The 16,528-nt window shown below is 36.2% G+C and overlaps 2 protein-coding genes and 29 non-coding genes across 31 annotated transcripts in view; 30 read left to right on the top strand and 1 right to left on the bottom strand.

Moving 5' to 3' along the window:
* The window catches only part of nt5dc1 (5'-nucleotidase domain containing 1), a 193,380-nt gene that overhangs the window by 144,206 nt on the left and 32,646 nt on the right, over positions 1–16,528 (bottom strand). The gene's annotated exons all lie outside the window — the stretch shown is intronic.
* On the top strand, positions 112–183 carry trnaa-ugc (transfer RNA alanine (anticodon UGC)). Its single transcript has one exon. It is a non-coding gene; the product is annotated as a tRNA-Ala (tRNA).
* Positions 688–759, top strand: trnaa-ugc (transfer RNA alanine (anticodon UGC)). Its single transcript has one exon. It is a non-coding gene; the product is annotated as a tRNA-Ala (tRNA).
* trnaa-agc (transfer RNA alanine (anticodon AGC)) lies at positions 980–1,051 on the top strand. Its single transcript has one exon. It is a non-coding gene; the product is annotated as a tRNA-Ala (tRNA).
* Positions 1,529–1,600, top strand: trnaa-ugc (transfer RNA alanine (anticodon UGC)). The gene has a single exon. It is a non-coding gene; the product is annotated as a tRNA-Ala (tRNA).
* Positions 1,816–1,887, top strand: trnaa-ugc (transfer RNA alanine (anticodon UGC)). Its single transcript has one exon. It is a non-coding gene; the product is annotated as a tRNA-Ala (tRNA).
* trnaa-ugc (transfer RNA alanine (anticodon UGC)) lies at positions 2,408–2,479 on the top strand. Its single transcript has one exon. It is a non-coding gene; the product is annotated as a tRNA-Ala (tRNA).
* trnaa-agc (transfer RNA alanine (anticodon AGC)) lies at positions 3,295–3,366 on the top strand. Its single transcript has one exon. It is a non-coding gene; the product is annotated as a tRNA-Ala (tRNA).
* Positions 3,574–3,645, top strand: trnaa-ugc (transfer RNA alanine (anticodon UGC)). The gene has a single exon. It is a non-coding gene; the product is annotated as a tRNA-Ala (tRNA).
* Positions 3,866–3,937, top strand: trnaa-agc (transfer RNA alanine (anticodon AGC)). Its single transcript has one exon. It is a non-coding gene; the product is annotated as a tRNA-Ala (tRNA).
* Positions 4,415–4,486, top strand: trnaa-ugc (transfer RNA alanine (anticodon UGC)). Its single transcript has one exon. It is a non-coding gene; the product is annotated as a tRNA-Ala (tRNA).
* Positions 4,702–4,773, top strand: trnaa-ugc (transfer RNA alanine (anticodon UGC)). The gene has a single exon. It is a non-coding gene; the product is annotated as a tRNA-Ala (tRNA).
* On the top strand, positions 5,590–5,661 carry trnaa-agc (transfer RNA alanine (anticodon AGC)). The gene has a single exon. It is a non-coding gene; the product is annotated as a tRNA-Ala (tRNA).
* On the top strand, positions 5,848–5,919 carry trnaa-cgc (transfer RNA alanine (anticodon CGC)). Its single transcript has one exon. It is a non-coding gene; the product is annotated as a tRNA-Ala (tRNA).
* LOC148061030 (uncharacterized) lies at positions 6,271–15,410 on the top strand. The gene is made up of 4 exons (XM_087812825.1): positions 6,271–6,572; positions 6,740–6,812; positions 7,102–7,239; positions 14,796–15,410. The coding sequence occupies exons 1-4, from the start codon at positions 6,271–6,273 to the stop codon at positions 15,408–15,410; spliced, it is 1,128 nt and encodes a 375-aa protein (XP_087668951.1).
* Positions 7,750–7,821, top strand: trnaa-ugc (transfer RNA alanine (anticodon UGC)). The gene has a single exon. It is a non-coding gene; the product is annotated as a tRNA-Ala (tRNA).
* trnaa-agc (transfer RNA alanine (anticodon AGC)) lies at positions 8,341–8,412 on the top strand. The gene has a single exon. It is a non-coding gene; the product is annotated as a tRNA-Ala (tRNA).
* trnaa-agc (transfer RNA alanine (anticodon AGC)) lies at positions 8,634–8,705 on the top strand. Its single transcript has one exon. It is a non-coding gene; the product is annotated as a tRNA-Ala (tRNA).
* On the top strand, positions 8,926–8,997 carry trnaa-ugc (transfer RNA alanine (anticodon UGC)). Its single transcript has one exon. It is a non-coding gene; the product is annotated as a tRNA-Ala (tRNA).
* trnaa-ugc (transfer RNA alanine (anticodon UGC)) lies at positions 9,522–9,593 on the top strand. Its single transcript has one exon. It is a non-coding gene; the product is annotated as a tRNA-Ala (tRNA).
* Positions 9,818–9,889, top strand: trnaa-agc (transfer RNA alanine (anticodon AGC)). Its single transcript has one exon. It is a non-coding gene; the product is annotated as a tRNA-Ala (tRNA).
* On the top strand, positions 10,415–10,486 carry trnaa-agc (transfer RNA alanine (anticodon AGC)). Its single transcript has one exon. It is a non-coding gene; the product is annotated as a tRNA-Ala (tRNA).
* trnaa-ugc (transfer RNA alanine (anticodon UGC)) lies at positions 10,707–10,778 on the top strand. The gene has a single exon. It is a non-coding gene; the product is annotated as a tRNA-Ala (tRNA).
* trnaa-ugc (transfer RNA alanine (anticodon UGC)) lies at positions 11,303–11,374 on the top strand. The gene has a single exon. It is a non-coding gene; the product is annotated as a tRNA-Ala (tRNA).
* trnaa-agc (transfer RNA alanine (anticodon AGC)) lies at positions 11,599–11,670 on the top strand. The gene has a single exon. It is a non-coding gene; the product is annotated as a tRNA-Ala (tRNA).
* trnaa-agc (transfer RNA alanine (anticodon AGC)) lies at positions 12,196–12,267 on the top strand. Its single transcript has one exon. It is a non-coding gene; the product is annotated as a tRNA-Ala (tRNA).
* Positions 12,494–12,565, top strand: trnaa-agc (transfer RNA alanine (anticodon AGC)). The gene has a single exon. It is a non-coding gene; the product is annotated as a tRNA-Ala (tRNA).
* On the top strand, positions 12,794–12,865 carry trnaa-cgc (transfer RNA alanine (anticodon CGC)). Its single transcript has one exon. It is a non-coding gene; the product is annotated as a tRNA-Ala (tRNA).
* trnaa-ugc (transfer RNA alanine (anticodon UGC)) lies at positions 13,091–13,162 on the top strand. The gene has a single exon. It is a non-coding gene; the product is annotated as a tRNA-Ala (tRNA).
* On the top strand, positions 13,391–13,462 carry trnaa-cgc (transfer RNA alanine (anticodon CGC)). The gene has a single exon. It is a non-coding gene; the product is annotated as a tRNA-Ala (tRNA).
* Positions 14,579–14,650, top strand: trnaa-agc (transfer RNA alanine (anticodon AGC)). The gene has a single exon. It is a non-coding gene; the product is annotated as a tRNA-Ala (tRNA).

Below are 16,528 nucleotides of genomic sequence, written 5' to 3'. Positions count from 1 at the left end.
TATGTTGGAAGAAATATTATCGAGAATATGTTTTAAATATTCCAAGCCACTAATGGTACATAATAAGGTGAAGTTAAACTCTCTTTGAAAACAAGTGAACCATTAAGACAAGTGGATGTAGCTCAGTGGTAGAGCGCATGCTTTGCATGTATGAGGTGCTGGGTTCAATCCCCAGCATCTCCAATCAGATTTATAGATCAGTACTGTTTTAAACTACTTGCTTTGCATAAAGACAAACTTTTTACAACTATGATTCTATGCAAATAATAGTGAGGCCAAAAAAATAGCTTCATGAAGTATGTTGGAAGAAATATTATCGAGAATATGTTTTAAATATTCCAAGCCACTAATGGGACATAATAAGGTGAAGTTAATTTTTTGTTGAAAACAAGTGAACATTTCATACAAGGGCATGTAGCTCATTGGTAGAGCGCATGCTTAGCATGTATTAGGTCCTGGGTTCAATCCCCAGCATCTCCAACTAGATTTATAGATCAATACTGTTTTGCATAAAGACAATCTTTTAACTATGATTCTGTGTAAATAATAGTTAGGCCAAAACAATAGCTTCATGAAGTATGTTGGAAGAAATATTATCGAGAATGTCTTTTAAATATTCCTACCCATTCATGGGACATAATACAGTGAAGATAAACTCTTTTGAAAACAAGTGAACTATTAAGACAAGGGGATTTAGCTCAGTGGTAGAGCGCATGCTTTGCATGTATGAGGTCCTGGGTTCAATCCCCAGCATCTCCAAGTAGATTTATAGATCAATACTGTTTTAAACTACTTGCTTTGCAAAAAGACTATCTTTTTACAACTATGATTCTATGCAAATAATAGTGAGGCCAAAACAATAGCTTCATGAAGTATTTTATTAGAAGTAATATCGAAAATATCTTTTAAATATTCCAAGCCAACCAGATAATAAGGTGAGGTTCATTTTTTGTTGAAAACAAGTGAACAGTTCATACAAGGGGATGTAGCTCAGTGGTAGAGCGCATGCTTAGCATGTATGAGGTCCTGGGTTCAATCCCCAGCATCTCTAACTAGATTAATAGATCAACACTGTTTTAAACTGCTTGCTTTGCATAAAGACAATCTCTTTACAACTATGATTCTATGCAAATAATAGTAAGAGCCAAAACAATAGCTCTTTTAAATATTCCAAGCCACTCATGGTACATAATAAAGTGAAGTTAAACTCTCTTTGAAAACAAGTGAACCATTAAGACAAGGGGATGTAGCTCAGTGGTAGAGTGCATGTATGAGGTCCTGGGTTCAATCCCCAGCATCTCCAACTAGATTTATAGATCAATACTGTTTTAAACTACTTGCTTTGCATAAAGACAATCTTTTTACAACTATGATTCTATGCAAATAATAGTGAGGCCAAAACAATAGCTTCATGAAGTATGTTGGAAGAAATATTATCGAGAATATGTTTTAAATATTCCAAGCCACTAATGGGACATAATAAGGTGAGGTTCAATTTTTGTTGAAAACAAGTGAATATTTCATACAAGGGGGTGTAGCTCAGTGGTAGAGCGCATGCTTTGCATGTATGAGGTCCTGGGTTCAATCCCCAGCATCTCCAACTAGATTTATAGATTTAAACTACTATCTTTGCATAAAGACAATCTTTTTACAACTATGATTCTATGCAAATAATAGTGAGGCCAAAACAATAGCTTCATGAAGTATGTTGGAAGAAATATTATCGAGAATATGTTTTAAATATTACAAGCCACTGATGGTACATAATAAGGTGAAGTTAAACTCTCTTTGAAAACAAGTGAACCATTAAGACAAGGGGATGTAGCTCAGTGGTAGAGCGCATGCTTTGCATGTATGAGGTCCTGGGTTCAATCCCCAGCATCTCCAATCAGATTTATAGATCAGTACTGTTTTTAACTACTTGCTTTGCATAAAGACAATCTTTTTACAACTATGATTCTATGCAAATAATAGTGAGGCCGAAAAAATAGCTTCATGAAGTATGTTGGAAGAAATATTATCGAGAATATGTTTTAAATATTCCAAGCCACTAATGGGACATAATAAGGTGAAGTTAAATTTTTGTTGAAAACAAGTGAACATTTCATACAAGGGCATGTAGCTCATTGGTAGAGCGCATGCTTAGCATGTATTAGGTCCTAGGTTCAATCCCCAGCATCTCCAACCAGATTTATAGATCAACGCTTTTTTAAACTGCTTGCTTTGCATAAAGACAATCTTTTGACAACTATGATTCTATGCAAATAGTAAGGGCCAAAACAATAGCTTCATGAAGTATTTTATTAGAAGTAATATCGAAAATATCTTTTAAATATTCCAAGCCACTGATGGGACATAATAAGGTGAAGTTAAACTCTCTTTGAAAACAAGTGAACCGTTAAGACAAGGGGATGTAGCTCAGTGGTAGAGCGCATGCTTTGCATGTATGAGGTCCTGGGTTCAATCCCCAGCATCTCCAATCAGATTTATAGATCAGTACTGTTTTAAACTACTTGCTTTGCATAAAGACAATCTTTTTACAACTATGATTCTATGCAAATAATAGTGAGGCCAAAAAAATAGCTTCATGAAGTATGTTGGAAGAAATATTATCGAGAATATGTTTTAAATATTCCAAGCCACTAATGGGACATAATAAGGTGAAGTTAAATTTTTGTTGAAAACAAGTGAACATTTCATACAAGGGCATGTAGCTCATTGGTAGAGCGCATGCTTAGCATGTATTAGGTCCTAGGTTCAATCCCCAGCATCTCCAACCAGATTTATAGATCAACGCTTTTTTAAACTGCTTGCTTTGCATAAAGACAATCTTTTCACAACTATGATTCTATGCAAATAGTAAGGGCCAAAACAATAGCTTCATGAAGTATTTTATTAGAAGTAATATCGAAAATATCTTTTAAATATTCCAAGCCACTGATGGGACATAATAAGGTGATGTTAAATTTTTGTTGAAAACAAGTGAACATTTCATACAAGGGCATGTAGCTCAGTGGTAGAGCACATGCTTAGCATGTGTGTGGTGCTAGGTTCAATCCCCAGCATCTCCAAACAGATTTATAGATCAACACTGTTTTAAACTGTTTGCTTTGCATAAAGACAATCTTTTTACAACTATGATTCTGTGCAAATAATAATTAGGCCAAAACAATAGCTTCATATCGCATGTTAGTAGAAATATTATCAGAAAATCTTTGAACTATTCCAATGCACTGAAGGGACATAATACAGTGAAGATAAACTCTTTTGAAAACAAATAAACAGTTCATACAAGGGGATGTAGCTCAGTGGTAGAGCGCATGCTTAGCATGTATGAGGTCCTGGGTTCAATCCCCAGCATCTCCAACTAGATTTATAGATCAATACTGTTTTGCATAAAGACAATCTTTTAACTATGATTCTGTGTAAATAATAGTTAGGCCAAAACAATAGCTTCATGAAGTATGTTGGAAGAAATATTATCGAGAATGTCTTTTAAATATTCCTACCCATTCATGGGACATAATACAGTGAAGATAAACTCTTTTGAAAACAAGTGAACCGTTAAGACAAGGGGATTTAGCTCAGTGGTAGAGCGCATGCTTTGCATGTATGAGGTCCTGGGTTCAATCCCCAGCATCTCCAAGTAGATTTATAGATCAATACTGTTTTAAACTACTTGCTTTGCAAAAAGACTATCTTTTTACAACTATGATTCTATGCAAATAATAGTGAGGCCAAAACAATAGCTTCATGAAGTATTTTATTAGAAGTAATATCGAAAATATCTTTTAAATATTCCAAGCCAACCAGATAATAAGGTGAGGTTCATTTTTTGTTGAAAACAAGTGAACAGTTCATACAAGGGGATGTAGCTCAGTGGTAGAGCGCATGCTTAGCATGTATGAGGTCCTGGGTTCAATCCCCAGCATCTCCAACTAGATTAATAGATCAACACTGTTTTAAACTGCTTGCTTTGCATAAAGACAATCTCTTTACAACTATGATTCTATGCAAATAATAGTGAGAGCCAAAACAATAGCTCTTTTAAATATTCCAAGCCACTCATGGTACATAATAAAGTGAAGTTAAACTCTCTTTGAAAACAAGTGAACCATTAAGACAAGGGGATGTAGCTCAGTGGTAGAGTGCATGTATGAGGTCCTGGGTTCAATCCCCAGCATCTCCAACTAGATTTATAGATCAATACTGTTTTAAACTACTTGCTTTGCATAAAGACAATCTTTTTACAACTATGATTCTATGCAAATAATAGTGAGGCCAAAACAATAGCTTCATGAAGTATGTTGGAAGAAATATTATCGAGAATATGTTTTAAATATTCCAAGCCACTAATGGGACATAATAAGGTGAGGTTCAATTTTTGTTGAAAACAAGTGAATATTTCATACAAGGGGGTGTAGCTCAGTGGTAGAGCGCATGCTTTGCATGTATGAGGTCCTGGGTTCAATCCCCAGCATCTCCAACTAGATTTATAGATTTAAACTACTATCTTTGCATAAAGACAATCTTTTTACAACTATGATTCTATGCAAATAATAGTGAGGCCAAAACAATAGCTTCATGAAGTATGTTGGAAGAAATATTATCGAGAATATGTTTTAAATATTACAAGCCACTGATGGTACATAATAAGGTGAAGTTAAACTCTCTTTGAAAACAAGTGAACCATTAAGACAAGGGGATGTAGCTCAGTGGTAGAGCGCATGCTTTGCATGTATGAGGTCCTGGGTTCAATCCCCAGCATCTCCAATCAGATTTATAGATCAGTACTGTTTTAAACTACTTGCTTTGCATAAAGACAATCTTTTTACAACTATGATTCTATGCAAATAATAGTGAGGCCAAAAAAATAGCTTCATGAAGTATGTTGGAAGAAATATTATCGAGAATATGTTTTAAATATTCCAAGCCACTAATGGGACATAATAAGGTGAAGTTAAATTTTTGTTGAAAACAAGTGAACATTTCATACAAGGGCATGTAGCTCATTGGTAGAGTGCATGCTTAGCATGTATTAGGTCCTAGGTTCAATCCCCAGCATCTCCAACCAGATTTATAGATCAACGCTTTTTTAAAGTGCTTGCTTTGCATAAAGACAATCTTTTGACAACTATGATTCTATGCAAATAGTAAGGGCCAAAACAATAGCTTCATGAAGTATTTTATTAGAAGTAATATCGAAAATATCTTTTAAATATTCCAAGCCACTGATGGGACATAATAAGGTGAGGTTAAATTTTTGTTGAAAACAAGTGAACATTTCATACAAGGGCATGTAGCTCAGTGGTAGAGCACATGCTTAGCATTTGTGTGGTGCTAGGTTCAATCCCCAGCATCTCCAAACAGATTTATAGATCAACACTGTTTTAAACTGTTTGCTTTGCATAAAGACAATCTTTTTACAACTATGATTCTGTGCAAATAATAATTAGGCCAAAACATTAGCTTCATATCGTATGTTAGTAGAAATATTATCGAGAAAATCTTTGAAATATTCCAATGCACTGAAGGGACATAATACAGTGAAGATAAACTCTTTTGAAAACAAGTAAACAGTTCATACAAGGGGATGTAGCTCAGTGGTAGAGCGCATGCTTAGCATGTATGAGGTCCTGGGTTCAATCCCCAGCATCTCCAACTAGATTTATAGATCAATACTGTTTTAAACTACTTGCTTTGCATAAAGACAATCTTTTAACTATGATTCTGTGTAAATAATAGTAAGAGCCAAAACAATAGCTCTTTTAAATATTCCAAGCCACTCATGGTACATAATAAAGTGAAGTTAAACTCTCTTTGAAAACAAGTGAACCATTAAGACAAGGGGATGTAGCTCAGTGGTAGAGTGCATGCTTCGCATGTATGAGGTCCTGGGTTCAATCCCCAGCATCTCCAATTAGATTTATAGATCAATACTCTTTTAAACTACAGGTGCTGGTCAAATTATTAGAATATCATGAAAAAGTTGATTTATTTCATTAATTCCATTTAGAAAGTCAAACCTGTAGAATGTATACATTCATTCCAAACAGACTGATACATTTCAAGTGTTTTTTGCCAAAAAGAAGATGATTATAGCTGACAACCAATGAAAACCCTTAATTCAACATCTCAGAAAATTAGAATATGGTGAAAAGGTCAGATGTTGAAGACACCTGGTGCCACACTCTAATTTGCTAACTAACTCAAAACACCTGGAAAAGCCTTTAAATGGTCCGTCGTTTTGATTCTGTATGACACACAATCATGGGGAAGACTGCTGACTTGACAACTGTCCAAAAGAAGACCATTGATACTTTAAAGAAGGAGGGCAAGACCCAAAAGGTCATTGCCAAAGAGGTTGGATGTTGCCAGAGCTCTGTGTCCAAGCACATTAATAGAGAGGCGAAGGGAAGAAAAAGATGTGGTAGAAAAGAGTGTACAAGCAAGAGGGATAAACGCGCCCTGGAGAGGATTGTCAAACAAAACCGATTCAAAAATGTAGGGGAAGATCCACAAAGAGTGGACTGTAGCTGGAGTCAGTGCTTCAAGAAGCACCACGCACCGACGTATGCAAGATATGGGCTTCAGCTGTCGCCTTCCTCGTGTAAAGCCACTCTTGAATAAGAGACAACGTCAAAAGCGTCTCAAGACAAAAAGGACTGGACTGCTGCTGAGTGGTCCAAAGTTATGTTTTCAGATGAAAGTCAATTTTGTATCTCCTTTGGAAATCAAGGTCCCAGAGTCTGGAGGAAGACAGGAGAAGCACAGAATCCCCGTTGCCTGAAGTCCAGTGTAAAATTTCCACAGTGAGTAATGGTCTGGGGTGCCATGTCATCTGCTGGTGTTGGTCCACTGTGTTTCCTGAGGTCCAGGGTCAATGCAGCAGTCTACCAGGAAGTTTTAGAACACTTTATGCTGCCTGCCGCGGACCAACTTTATGGAGGTGAAGATTTCATTTTCCAACATGACTTGGCACCTGCACACAGTGCCAAATCTACCAGTACCTGGTTTAAGGACCATGGTATCCCTGTTCTTGATTGGCCTGCAAACTCACCTGACCTTAACCTCATAGAAAACCTATGGGGTATTGTGAAGCGGAAGATGCGAGATGCCAGACCCAACAATGCTGAAGAGCTGAAGGCCACTATTAAAGCAACCTGGGCTCTCATAACACCTGAGGAGTGCAACAGACTGGTCGACTCCATGCCACGCCGTATTGCTGCAGCAATTCAGGCAAAAGGAGCTGCAACTAAGTATTGATTGCCCCACATGCTGAAACTTTCCATGTTCATACTTTTCAGTTGGCCCACATTTCTAAAAAAACTTTTTTTGTACTAGTCGTAACTAATATTCTAATTTTCTGAGATACTGAATTTGGGATTTTCAGTAATTGTCAGTACTAATCATCCAAATTAAAATAAATAAACATTTCAAATATATCACTCTGTGTGTAATGAATTGATATAATATGTAAGTTTCACGTTCTGAATATAATTACTGAAATAAATCAACTTTTTCATGATATTCTAATAATTTGACCAGCACCTGTACTTGGTTTGCATAAAGACAATCTTTTTACAACTATGATTCTATGCAAATAATAGTGAGGCCAAAACAATAGCTTCATGAAGTATGTTGGAAGAAATATTATCGAGAATATGTTTTAAATATTCCAAGCCACTAATGGGACATAATAAGGTGAGGTTAAATTTTTTGTTGAAAACAAGTGAATATTTCATACAAGGGGGTGTAGCTCAGTGGTAGAGCGCATGCTTTGCATGTATGAGGTCCTGGGTTCAATCCCCAGCATCTCCAACCAGATTTATAGATCAACGCTTTTTTAAAGTGCTTGCTTTGCATAAAGACAATCTTTTGACAACTATGATTCTATGCAAATAGTAAGGGCCAAAACAATAGCTTCATGAAGTATTTTATTAGAAGTAATATCGAAAATATCTTTTAAATATTCCAAGCCACTGATGGGACATAATAAGGTGAGGTTAAATTTTTGTTGAAAACAAGTGAACATTTCATACAAGGGCATGTAGCTCAGTGGTAGAGCACATGCTTAGCATTTGTGTGGTGCTAGGTTCAATCCCCAGCATCTCCAAACAGATTTATAGATCAACACTGTTTTAAACTGTTTGCTTTGCATAAAGACAATCTTTTTACAACTATGATTCTGTGCAAATAATAATTAGGCCAAAACATTAGCTTCATATCGTATGTTAGTAGAAATATTATCGAGAAAATCTTTGAAATATTCCAATGCACTGAAGGGACATAATACAGTGAAGATAAACTCTTTTGAAAACAAGTAAACAGTTCATACAAGGGGATGTAGCTCAGTGGTAGAGCGCATGCTTAGCATGTATGAGGTCCTGGGTTCAATCCCCAGCATCTCCAACTAGATTTATAGATCAATACTGTTTTAAACTACTTGCTTTGCATAAAGACAATCTTTTAACTATGATTCTGTGTAAATAATAGTTAGGCCAAAACAATAGCTTCATGAAATATGTTGGAAGAAATATTATCGAGAATGTCTTTTAAATATTCCAAGCCACTGATGGGACATAATACAGTGAAGATAAACTCTTTTGAAAACAAGTGAACCATTAAGAAAAGGGGATGTAGCTCAGTGGTAGAGAGCATGCTTAGCATGTATGAGGTCCTGGGTTCAATCCCCAGCATCTCCAACCAGATTTATAGATCAACACTTTTTTAAACTGCTTGCTTTGCATAAAGACAATCTTTTGACAACTATGATTCCATGCAAATAATAGTAAGGGCCAAAACAATAGCTTCATGAAGTATTTTATTAGAAGTAATATCGAAAATATCTTTGAAATATTCCAATCCACTGACATAATACAGTGAAGATAAACTCTTTTGAAAACAAGTGAACCATTTAGAAAAGGTCATGTAGCTCAGTGGTAGAGCGCATGCTTTGCATGTATGAGGTCCTAGGTTCAATCCCCAGCATCTCCAACTAGATTTGTTAATCAATACTCTTTTAAACTACTTGCTTTGCATAAAGACAATCTTTAAACAATGACTATGATTGTATGCAAATAATAGTTAGGCCAAAACAATAGCTTCATGAAGTATTATAGTAGAAATAATATCGAGAACATCTTTTAAATATTCCAAGCCACTGATGGGACATAATAATGTGAGGTTAAATTTTTGTTGAAAACAAGTGAACATTTCATACAAGGGCATGTAGCTCAGTGGTAGAGCGCATGCTTAGCATGTGTGAGGTGCTAGGTTCAATCCCCAGCATCTCCAACCAGATTTATAGATCAACACTGTTTTAAACTGCTTGCTTTGCATAAAGATAATCTTTTTACAACTATGATTCTGTGCAAATAATAGTTAGGCCAAAACAATAGCTTCATATCGTATGTTAGTAGAAATATTATCGAGAAAATCTTTGAAATATTCCAATGCACTGATGGGACATAATACAGTGAAGATAAACTCTTTTGAAAACAAGTGAACAGCTCATACAAGGGGATGTAGCTCAGTGGTATTGTGCATGCTTTGCATGTATGAGGTCCTGGGTTCAATCCCCAGCATCTCCAACTAGATTTATAGATCAATACTGTTTTAAACTACTTGCTTTGCATAAAGACAATCTTTTTACAACTATGATTCTATGCAAATAATAGTTAGGCCAAAACAAAAGCTTCATATAGTATGTTAGTAGAAATATTATCGATAAAATCTTTGAAATATTCCAATGCACTAATGGGACATAATACAGTGAAGTTAAACTCTTTTGAAAACAAGTGAACCATTAAGAAAAGGGTATGTAGCTCAGTGGTAGAGCGCATGCTTAGCATGTATGAGGTCCTGGGGTCAATCCCCAGCATCTCCAACCAGATTTACCGATAAACACTTTTTTAAACTGCTTGCTTTGCATAAAGCCAATCGTTTGACAACTATGATTCTATGCAAATAATAGTAAGGGCCAAAACAATAGCTTCATGAAGTATTTTATTAGAAGTAATATCGAAAATATCTTTTAAATATTCCAATCCACCGATGTGACATAATACAGTGAAGTTAAACTCTTTTGAAAACAAGTGAACCATTTAGAAAAGTGTATGTAGCTCAGTGGTAGAGCGCATGCTTTGCATGTATGAGGTCCTAGGTTCAATCCCCAGCATCTCCAACTAGATTTGTTAATCAATACTCTTTTAAACTACTTGCTTTGCATAAAGACAATCTTTAAACAATGACTATGATTCTGTGCAAATAATAGTTAGGCCAAAGCAATAGCTTCATGAAGTATGTTGGAAGAAATATTATCGAGAATATCTCTTAAATATTCCAAGCCACTGATGGGACATAATAAGGTGAGGTTAAATTTTTGTTGAAAACAAGTGAACCATTAAGAAAAGGGGATGTAGCTCAGTGGTAGAGAGCATGCTTAGCATGTATGAGGTCCTGGGTTCAATCCCCAGCATCTCCAACCAGATTTATGGATCAACACTTTTTTAAACTGCTTGCTTTGCATAAAGACAATCTTTTGACAACTATGATTCCATGCAAATAATAGTAAGGGCCAAAACAATAGCTTCATGAAGTATTTTATTAGAAGTAATATCGAAAATATCTTTGAAATATTCCAATCCACTGACATAATACAGTGAAGATAAACTCTTTTGAAAACAAGTGAACCATTTAGAAAAGGTCATGTAGCTCAGTGGTAGAGCGCATGCTTTGCATGTATGAGGTCCTAGGTTCAATCCCCAGCATCTCCAACTAGATTTGTTAATCAATACTCTTTTAAACTACTTGCTTTGCATAAAGACAATCTTTAAACAATGACTATGATTGTATGCAAATAATAGTTAGGCCAAAACAATAGCTTCATGAAGTATTATAGTAGAAATAATATCGAGAATATCTTTTAAATATTCCAAGCCACTGATGGGACATAATAATGTGAGGTTAAATTTTTGTTGAAAACAAGTGAACATTTCATACAAGGGCATGTAGCTCAGTGGTAGAGCGCATGCTTAGCATGTGTGAGGTGCTAGGTTCAATCCCCAGCATCTCCAACCAGATTTATAGATCAACACTGTTTTAAACTGCTTGCTTTGCATAAAGATAATCTTTTTACAACTATGATTCTGTGCAAATAATAGTTAGGCCAAAACAATAGCTTCATATCGTATGTTAGTAGAAATATTATCGAGAAAATCTTTGAAATATTCCAATGCACTGATGGGACATAATACAGTGAAGATAAACTCTTTTGAAAACAAGTGAACAGCTCATACAAGGGGATGTAGCTCAGTGGTACAGTGCATGCTTTGCATGTATGAGGTCCTGGGTTCAATCCCCAGCATCTCCAACTAGATTTATAGATCAATACTGTTTTAAACTACTTGCTTTGCATAAAGACAATCTTTTTACAACTATGATTCTATGCAAATAATAGTTAGGCCAAAACAAAAGCTTCATATAGTATGTTAGTAGAAATATTATCGATAAAATCTTTGAAATATTCCAATGCACTAATGGGACATAATACAGTGAAGTTAAACTCTTTTGAAAACAAGTGAACCATTAAGAAAAGGGTATGTAGCTCAGTGGTAGAGCGCATGCTTAGCATGTATGAGGTCCTGGGGTCAATCCCCAGCATCTCCAACCAGATTTACCGATAAACACTTTTTTAAACTGCTTGCTTTGCATAAAGCCAATCGTTTGACAACTATGATTCTATGCAAATAATAGTAAGGGCCAAAACAATAGCTTCATGAAGTATTTTATTAGAAGTAATATCGAAAATATCTTTTAAATATTCCAATCCACCGATGTGACATAATACAGTGAAGTTAAACTCTTTTGAAAACAAGTGAACCATTTAGAAAAGTGTATGTAGCTCAGTGGTAGAGCGCATGCTTTGCATGTATGAGGTCCTAGGTTCAATCCCCAGCATCTCCAACTAGATTTGTTAATCAATACTCTTTTAAACTACTTGCTTTGCATAAAGACAATCTTTAAACAATGACTATGATTCTGTGCAAATAATAGTTAGGCCAAAGCAATAGCTTCATGAAGTATGTTGGAAGAAATATTATCGAGAATATCTCTTAAATATTCCAAGCCACTGATGGGACATAATAAGGTGAGGTTAAATTTTTGTTGAAAGCAAGTTAACACTTCATACAAGGGGATGTAGCTCAGTGGTAGAGCGGATGCTTAGCATGTATGAGGTCCTGGGTTCAATCCCCAGCATCTCCAACCAGATTTATAGATCAATGCTTTTTTAAACTGCTTTCTTTGCATAAAGACAATCTTTTTACAACTATGATTCTATGCAAATAATAGTAAGGGCCAAAACAATAGCTTCATGAAGTGTTTTAGTAGAAGTAATATCGAGAATATCTTTTAAATATTCCAAGCCACTGATGGGACATAATAAGGTGAGGTTAATTTTTTGTTGAAAACAAGTGAACAGTTCAAACAAGGGGATGTAGCTCAGTGGTAGAGCGCATGCTTAGCATGTATGAGGTCCTGGGTTCAATTCCCAGCATCTCCAACTAGATTTATAGATCAATACTGTTTTAAACTACTTGCTTTGCATAAAGACAATCTTTAAACAATGACTATGATTATGTGCAAATAATAGTTAGGCCAAAACAATAGCTTCATGAAGTGTGTTAGTAGAAATATTATCGAGAATATCTTTTAAATATTCCAAGCCACTGATGGTACATAATAAGGTGAAGTTAAAATCTCTTTGAAAACAAGTGGACAGTTCATACAAGGGGATGTAGCTCAGTGGTAGAGCGCATGCTTCGCGTGTATGAGGTCCTCGGTTCAATCCCCAGCATCTCCAACTAGATTTATAGATCAACACTGTTTTAAACTGCTTGCTTTGCATGAAGACAATCTTTTTACAACTATGATTCTATGCAAATAATAGTAAGGGCCAAAACAATAGCTTCATGAAGTATTTTATTAGAAGTAATATCGAAAATATCTTTGAAATATTCCAATCCACTGATGTGACATAATACAGTGAAGATAAACTCTTTTGAAAACAAGTGAACCATTTAGAAAAGGGTATGTAGCTCAGTGGTAGAGCGCATGCTTTGCATGTATGGGGTCCTAGGTTCAATCCCCAGCATCTCCAACTAGATTTATAGATCAATACTGTTTTAAACTACTTGCTTTGCATAAAGACAATCTTTAAACAATGACTATGATTATGTGCAAATAATAGTTAGGCCAAAACAATAGCTTCATTAAGTGTGTTAGTAGAAATATTATCGAGAATATCTTTTAAATATTCCAAGCCACTGATGGTACATAATAAGGTGAAGTTAAAATCTCTTTGAAAACAAGTGGACAGTTCATACAAGGGGATGTAGCTCAGTGGTAGAGCGCATGCTTCGCGTGTATGAGGTCCTCGGTTCAATCCCCAGCATCTCCAACTAGATTTATAGATCAACACTGTTTTAAACTGCTTGCTTTGCATGAAGACAATCTTTTTACAACTATGATTCTATGCAAATAATAGTAAGGGCCAAAACAATAGCTTCATGAAGTATTTTATTAGAAGTAATATCGAAAATATCTTTGAAATATTCCAATCCACTGATGTGACATAATACAGTGAAGATAAACTCTTTTGAAAACAAGTGAACCATTTAGAAAAGGGTATGTAGCTCAGTGGTAGAGCGCATGCTTTGCATGTATGAGGTCCTAGGTTCAATCCCCAGCATCCCAACTAGATTTGTTAATCAATACTCTTTTAAACTACTTGCTTTGCATAAAGACAATCTTTAAACAATGACTATGATTCTGTGCAAATAATAGTTAGGCCAAAACAATAGCTTCATGAAGTATTATAGTAGAAATAATGGCGAGAATATCTTTTAAATATTCCAAGCCACTGATGGGACATAATAATGTGAGGTTAAATTTTTTTGAAAACAAGTGAACATTTCATACAAGGGCATGTAGCTCAGTGGTAGAGTGCATGCTTAGCATGTGTGAGGTGCTAGGTTCAATCCCCAGCATCTCCAACCAGATTTATAGATCAACACTGTTTTAAACTGCTTGCTTTGCATAAAGATAATCTTTTTACAACTATGATTCTGTGCAAATAATAGTTAGGCCAAAACAATAGCTTCATGAAGTATCTTAGTAGAAATAATATCGAGAATATCTTTTAAATATTCCAAGCCACTGATGGGACATAATAAGGTGAGGTTAAATTTTTGTTGAAAACAAGTGAACATTTCATACAAGGGTATGTAGTTTAGTGGTAGAGTGCATGCTTAGCATGTATGAGGTGCTGGGTTCAATCCCCAGCATCTCCAACCAGATTTATAGATAAACACTGTTTTAAACTGCTTGCTTTGCATAAAGACAATATTTTTACAACTATGATTCTGTGCAAATAATAGTTAGGCCAAAACAAAAGCTTCATATAGTATGTTAGTAGAAATATTATCGAGAATATCTTTGAAATATTCCAATGCACTGATGGGACACAATACAGTGAAGATAAACTCTTTTGAAAACAAGTGAATACTTCATACAAGGGGATGTAGCTCAGTGGTAGAGCGCATGCTTAGCATGTATGAGGTCCTGGAATCAATCCCCAGCATCTCCAACCAGATTTATAGATCAACACTGCTTGCTTTGCATAAAGACAATCTTTTTACAACTATGATTCTATGCAAACAATAGTAAGGGCCAAAACAATAGCTTCATGACGTATTTTAGTAGAAATAAAATCGAAAATATCTTTTAAATAGCAGCAGCCGGGAAACCAGGGTCGGTGGGTGACTGTTCGTGGGAGGAATAGTTCCCGGCCAAAGTCAACGGAGCACCACCAACCCCTTAGCGTTTCGAGCAGATTTTCTCAACTCGACAAGTCACCGGTCGAGGAACCTGCTCTGTTCATAGGCGATTCCATACTTCGGAACGTTAAACTAGCGAAGCCAGCGAGAGTAGTCTGCATTCCTGGGGCCATAGCGGGCGACATTGAATCAAATTTAAAGCTGCTGGCTAAAGCTAAACATAAATACAGTAAGATAATTATTCATGTCGGCAGCAACGACATCCGATTACGTCGCTCGGAGGTCACCAAGTTTAATGTTCAGTCGGTTTGTGCATTTGCACGAACAATGTCGGACTCCGTAGTGTTCTCTGGACCCCATCCCAATATGGCCAATGATGATATGTTTACTCGCTATTCATCATTTAATCGCTGGTTGTCGGAGTGGTGCCCCGCAAATGGGGTTGGCTTTGTTAACAACTGGAAAACCTTCTGGGGAAAACCTGGTCTGCTTAGGAGAGACTGCATCCATCCCACGTTGGAAGGAGCATCTCTCTTGTCTAGCAGTGTTGAGAGTTTTAGTGTAATGTGACAACTCAGAGCACAGATCAGAAGGCAGAACTGCGGTCTTCCACACTCTTCTGCCCTTCTCCCACAACAGCCACCCGCCTTTAACCACATAGAGAGGGTGAATCTGACCCGCTTAATAAAACCAAGAAAAAATGTCAGTAAAAGAGCTGTTAAAGAAAATCTAATTCAAATAAATCTAAATCAAATAAATACTTGCACTACCATTGTAGAGGACAGGAGAATTAAGTGTGGATTGTTGAATATCAGACCCCTGTCCTCAAAAGCTGCACTAATAAATGAACTTATATCAGATAAAACCATTGACTTATTATGCTTAACCGAAACCTGGCTGTCTATAGATGATTACGTATCCTTAAATGAATCAACACCACCCAGCCACACTAACTTTAACGCCCCTCGACGCTCTGGTCGAGGAGGTGGAGTCGCAGTCATCATCAACTCATGTCAACCTTTACTAGACCACAATGTGATTTCTACTCTTTTTAAAGTATTATACTTAGCATATCTAATACAACCTTGAGATCAGGTCAGTCACTTCTCTTTGTTGGAGTCTATCGTCCACCTGGACCTTATTCTGAATTTTTGTCTGAGTTCCCGGAGTTCCTGACCAGCCTGGTGCTTTAATCAGATAAAGTGATAATTGTTGGTGACTTTAACATCCATGTTGATATGGTCCATGATAGCTTAGCTAACAGATTTCACTCTATCCTGGAGTCATTTGGTTTCTCTCAGTACGTACATGAACCGACTCACTGTTTTAAGCACACATTAGATCTTGTCCTAGCATACGGACTTGAAATTAAAAATGTTATTGTCTCTCCTCAGAATTCAGTTCTTTCTGACCATCAATTAATAACCTTTGATTTTATCTTAAATGACCCAAGTCTACAGAGCAGGAGCTTTCTCAAAAGATGTCTGTCTGAAAGTGCCGTTACCAAGTTTATGGAAATAATTCCCTCAGTGCTCAGTAAAATGCCTAGCCTCAGTGTGTCAAGAAACTCTACCCATAGTCACCATGACATTGATAACTTTGTGGGCAGTTTTACAGACTCGTCGCATAATACGCTTGACTTAATTGCACCACTAACTCAAAAGACTGTTAACAGAAGTAGTCTTGCT

This window comes from Callionymus lyra, chromosome 17, assembly GCF_982586985.1.
Source record: "Callionymus lyra chromosome 17, fCalLyr1.hap1.1, whole genome shotgun sequence".
NCBI lineage: Eukaryota > Metazoa > Chordata > Actinopteri > Syngnathiformes > Callionymidae > Callionymus > Callionymus lyra.
This window is presented reverse-complemented; position numbering and strand designations above follow the sequence as displayed.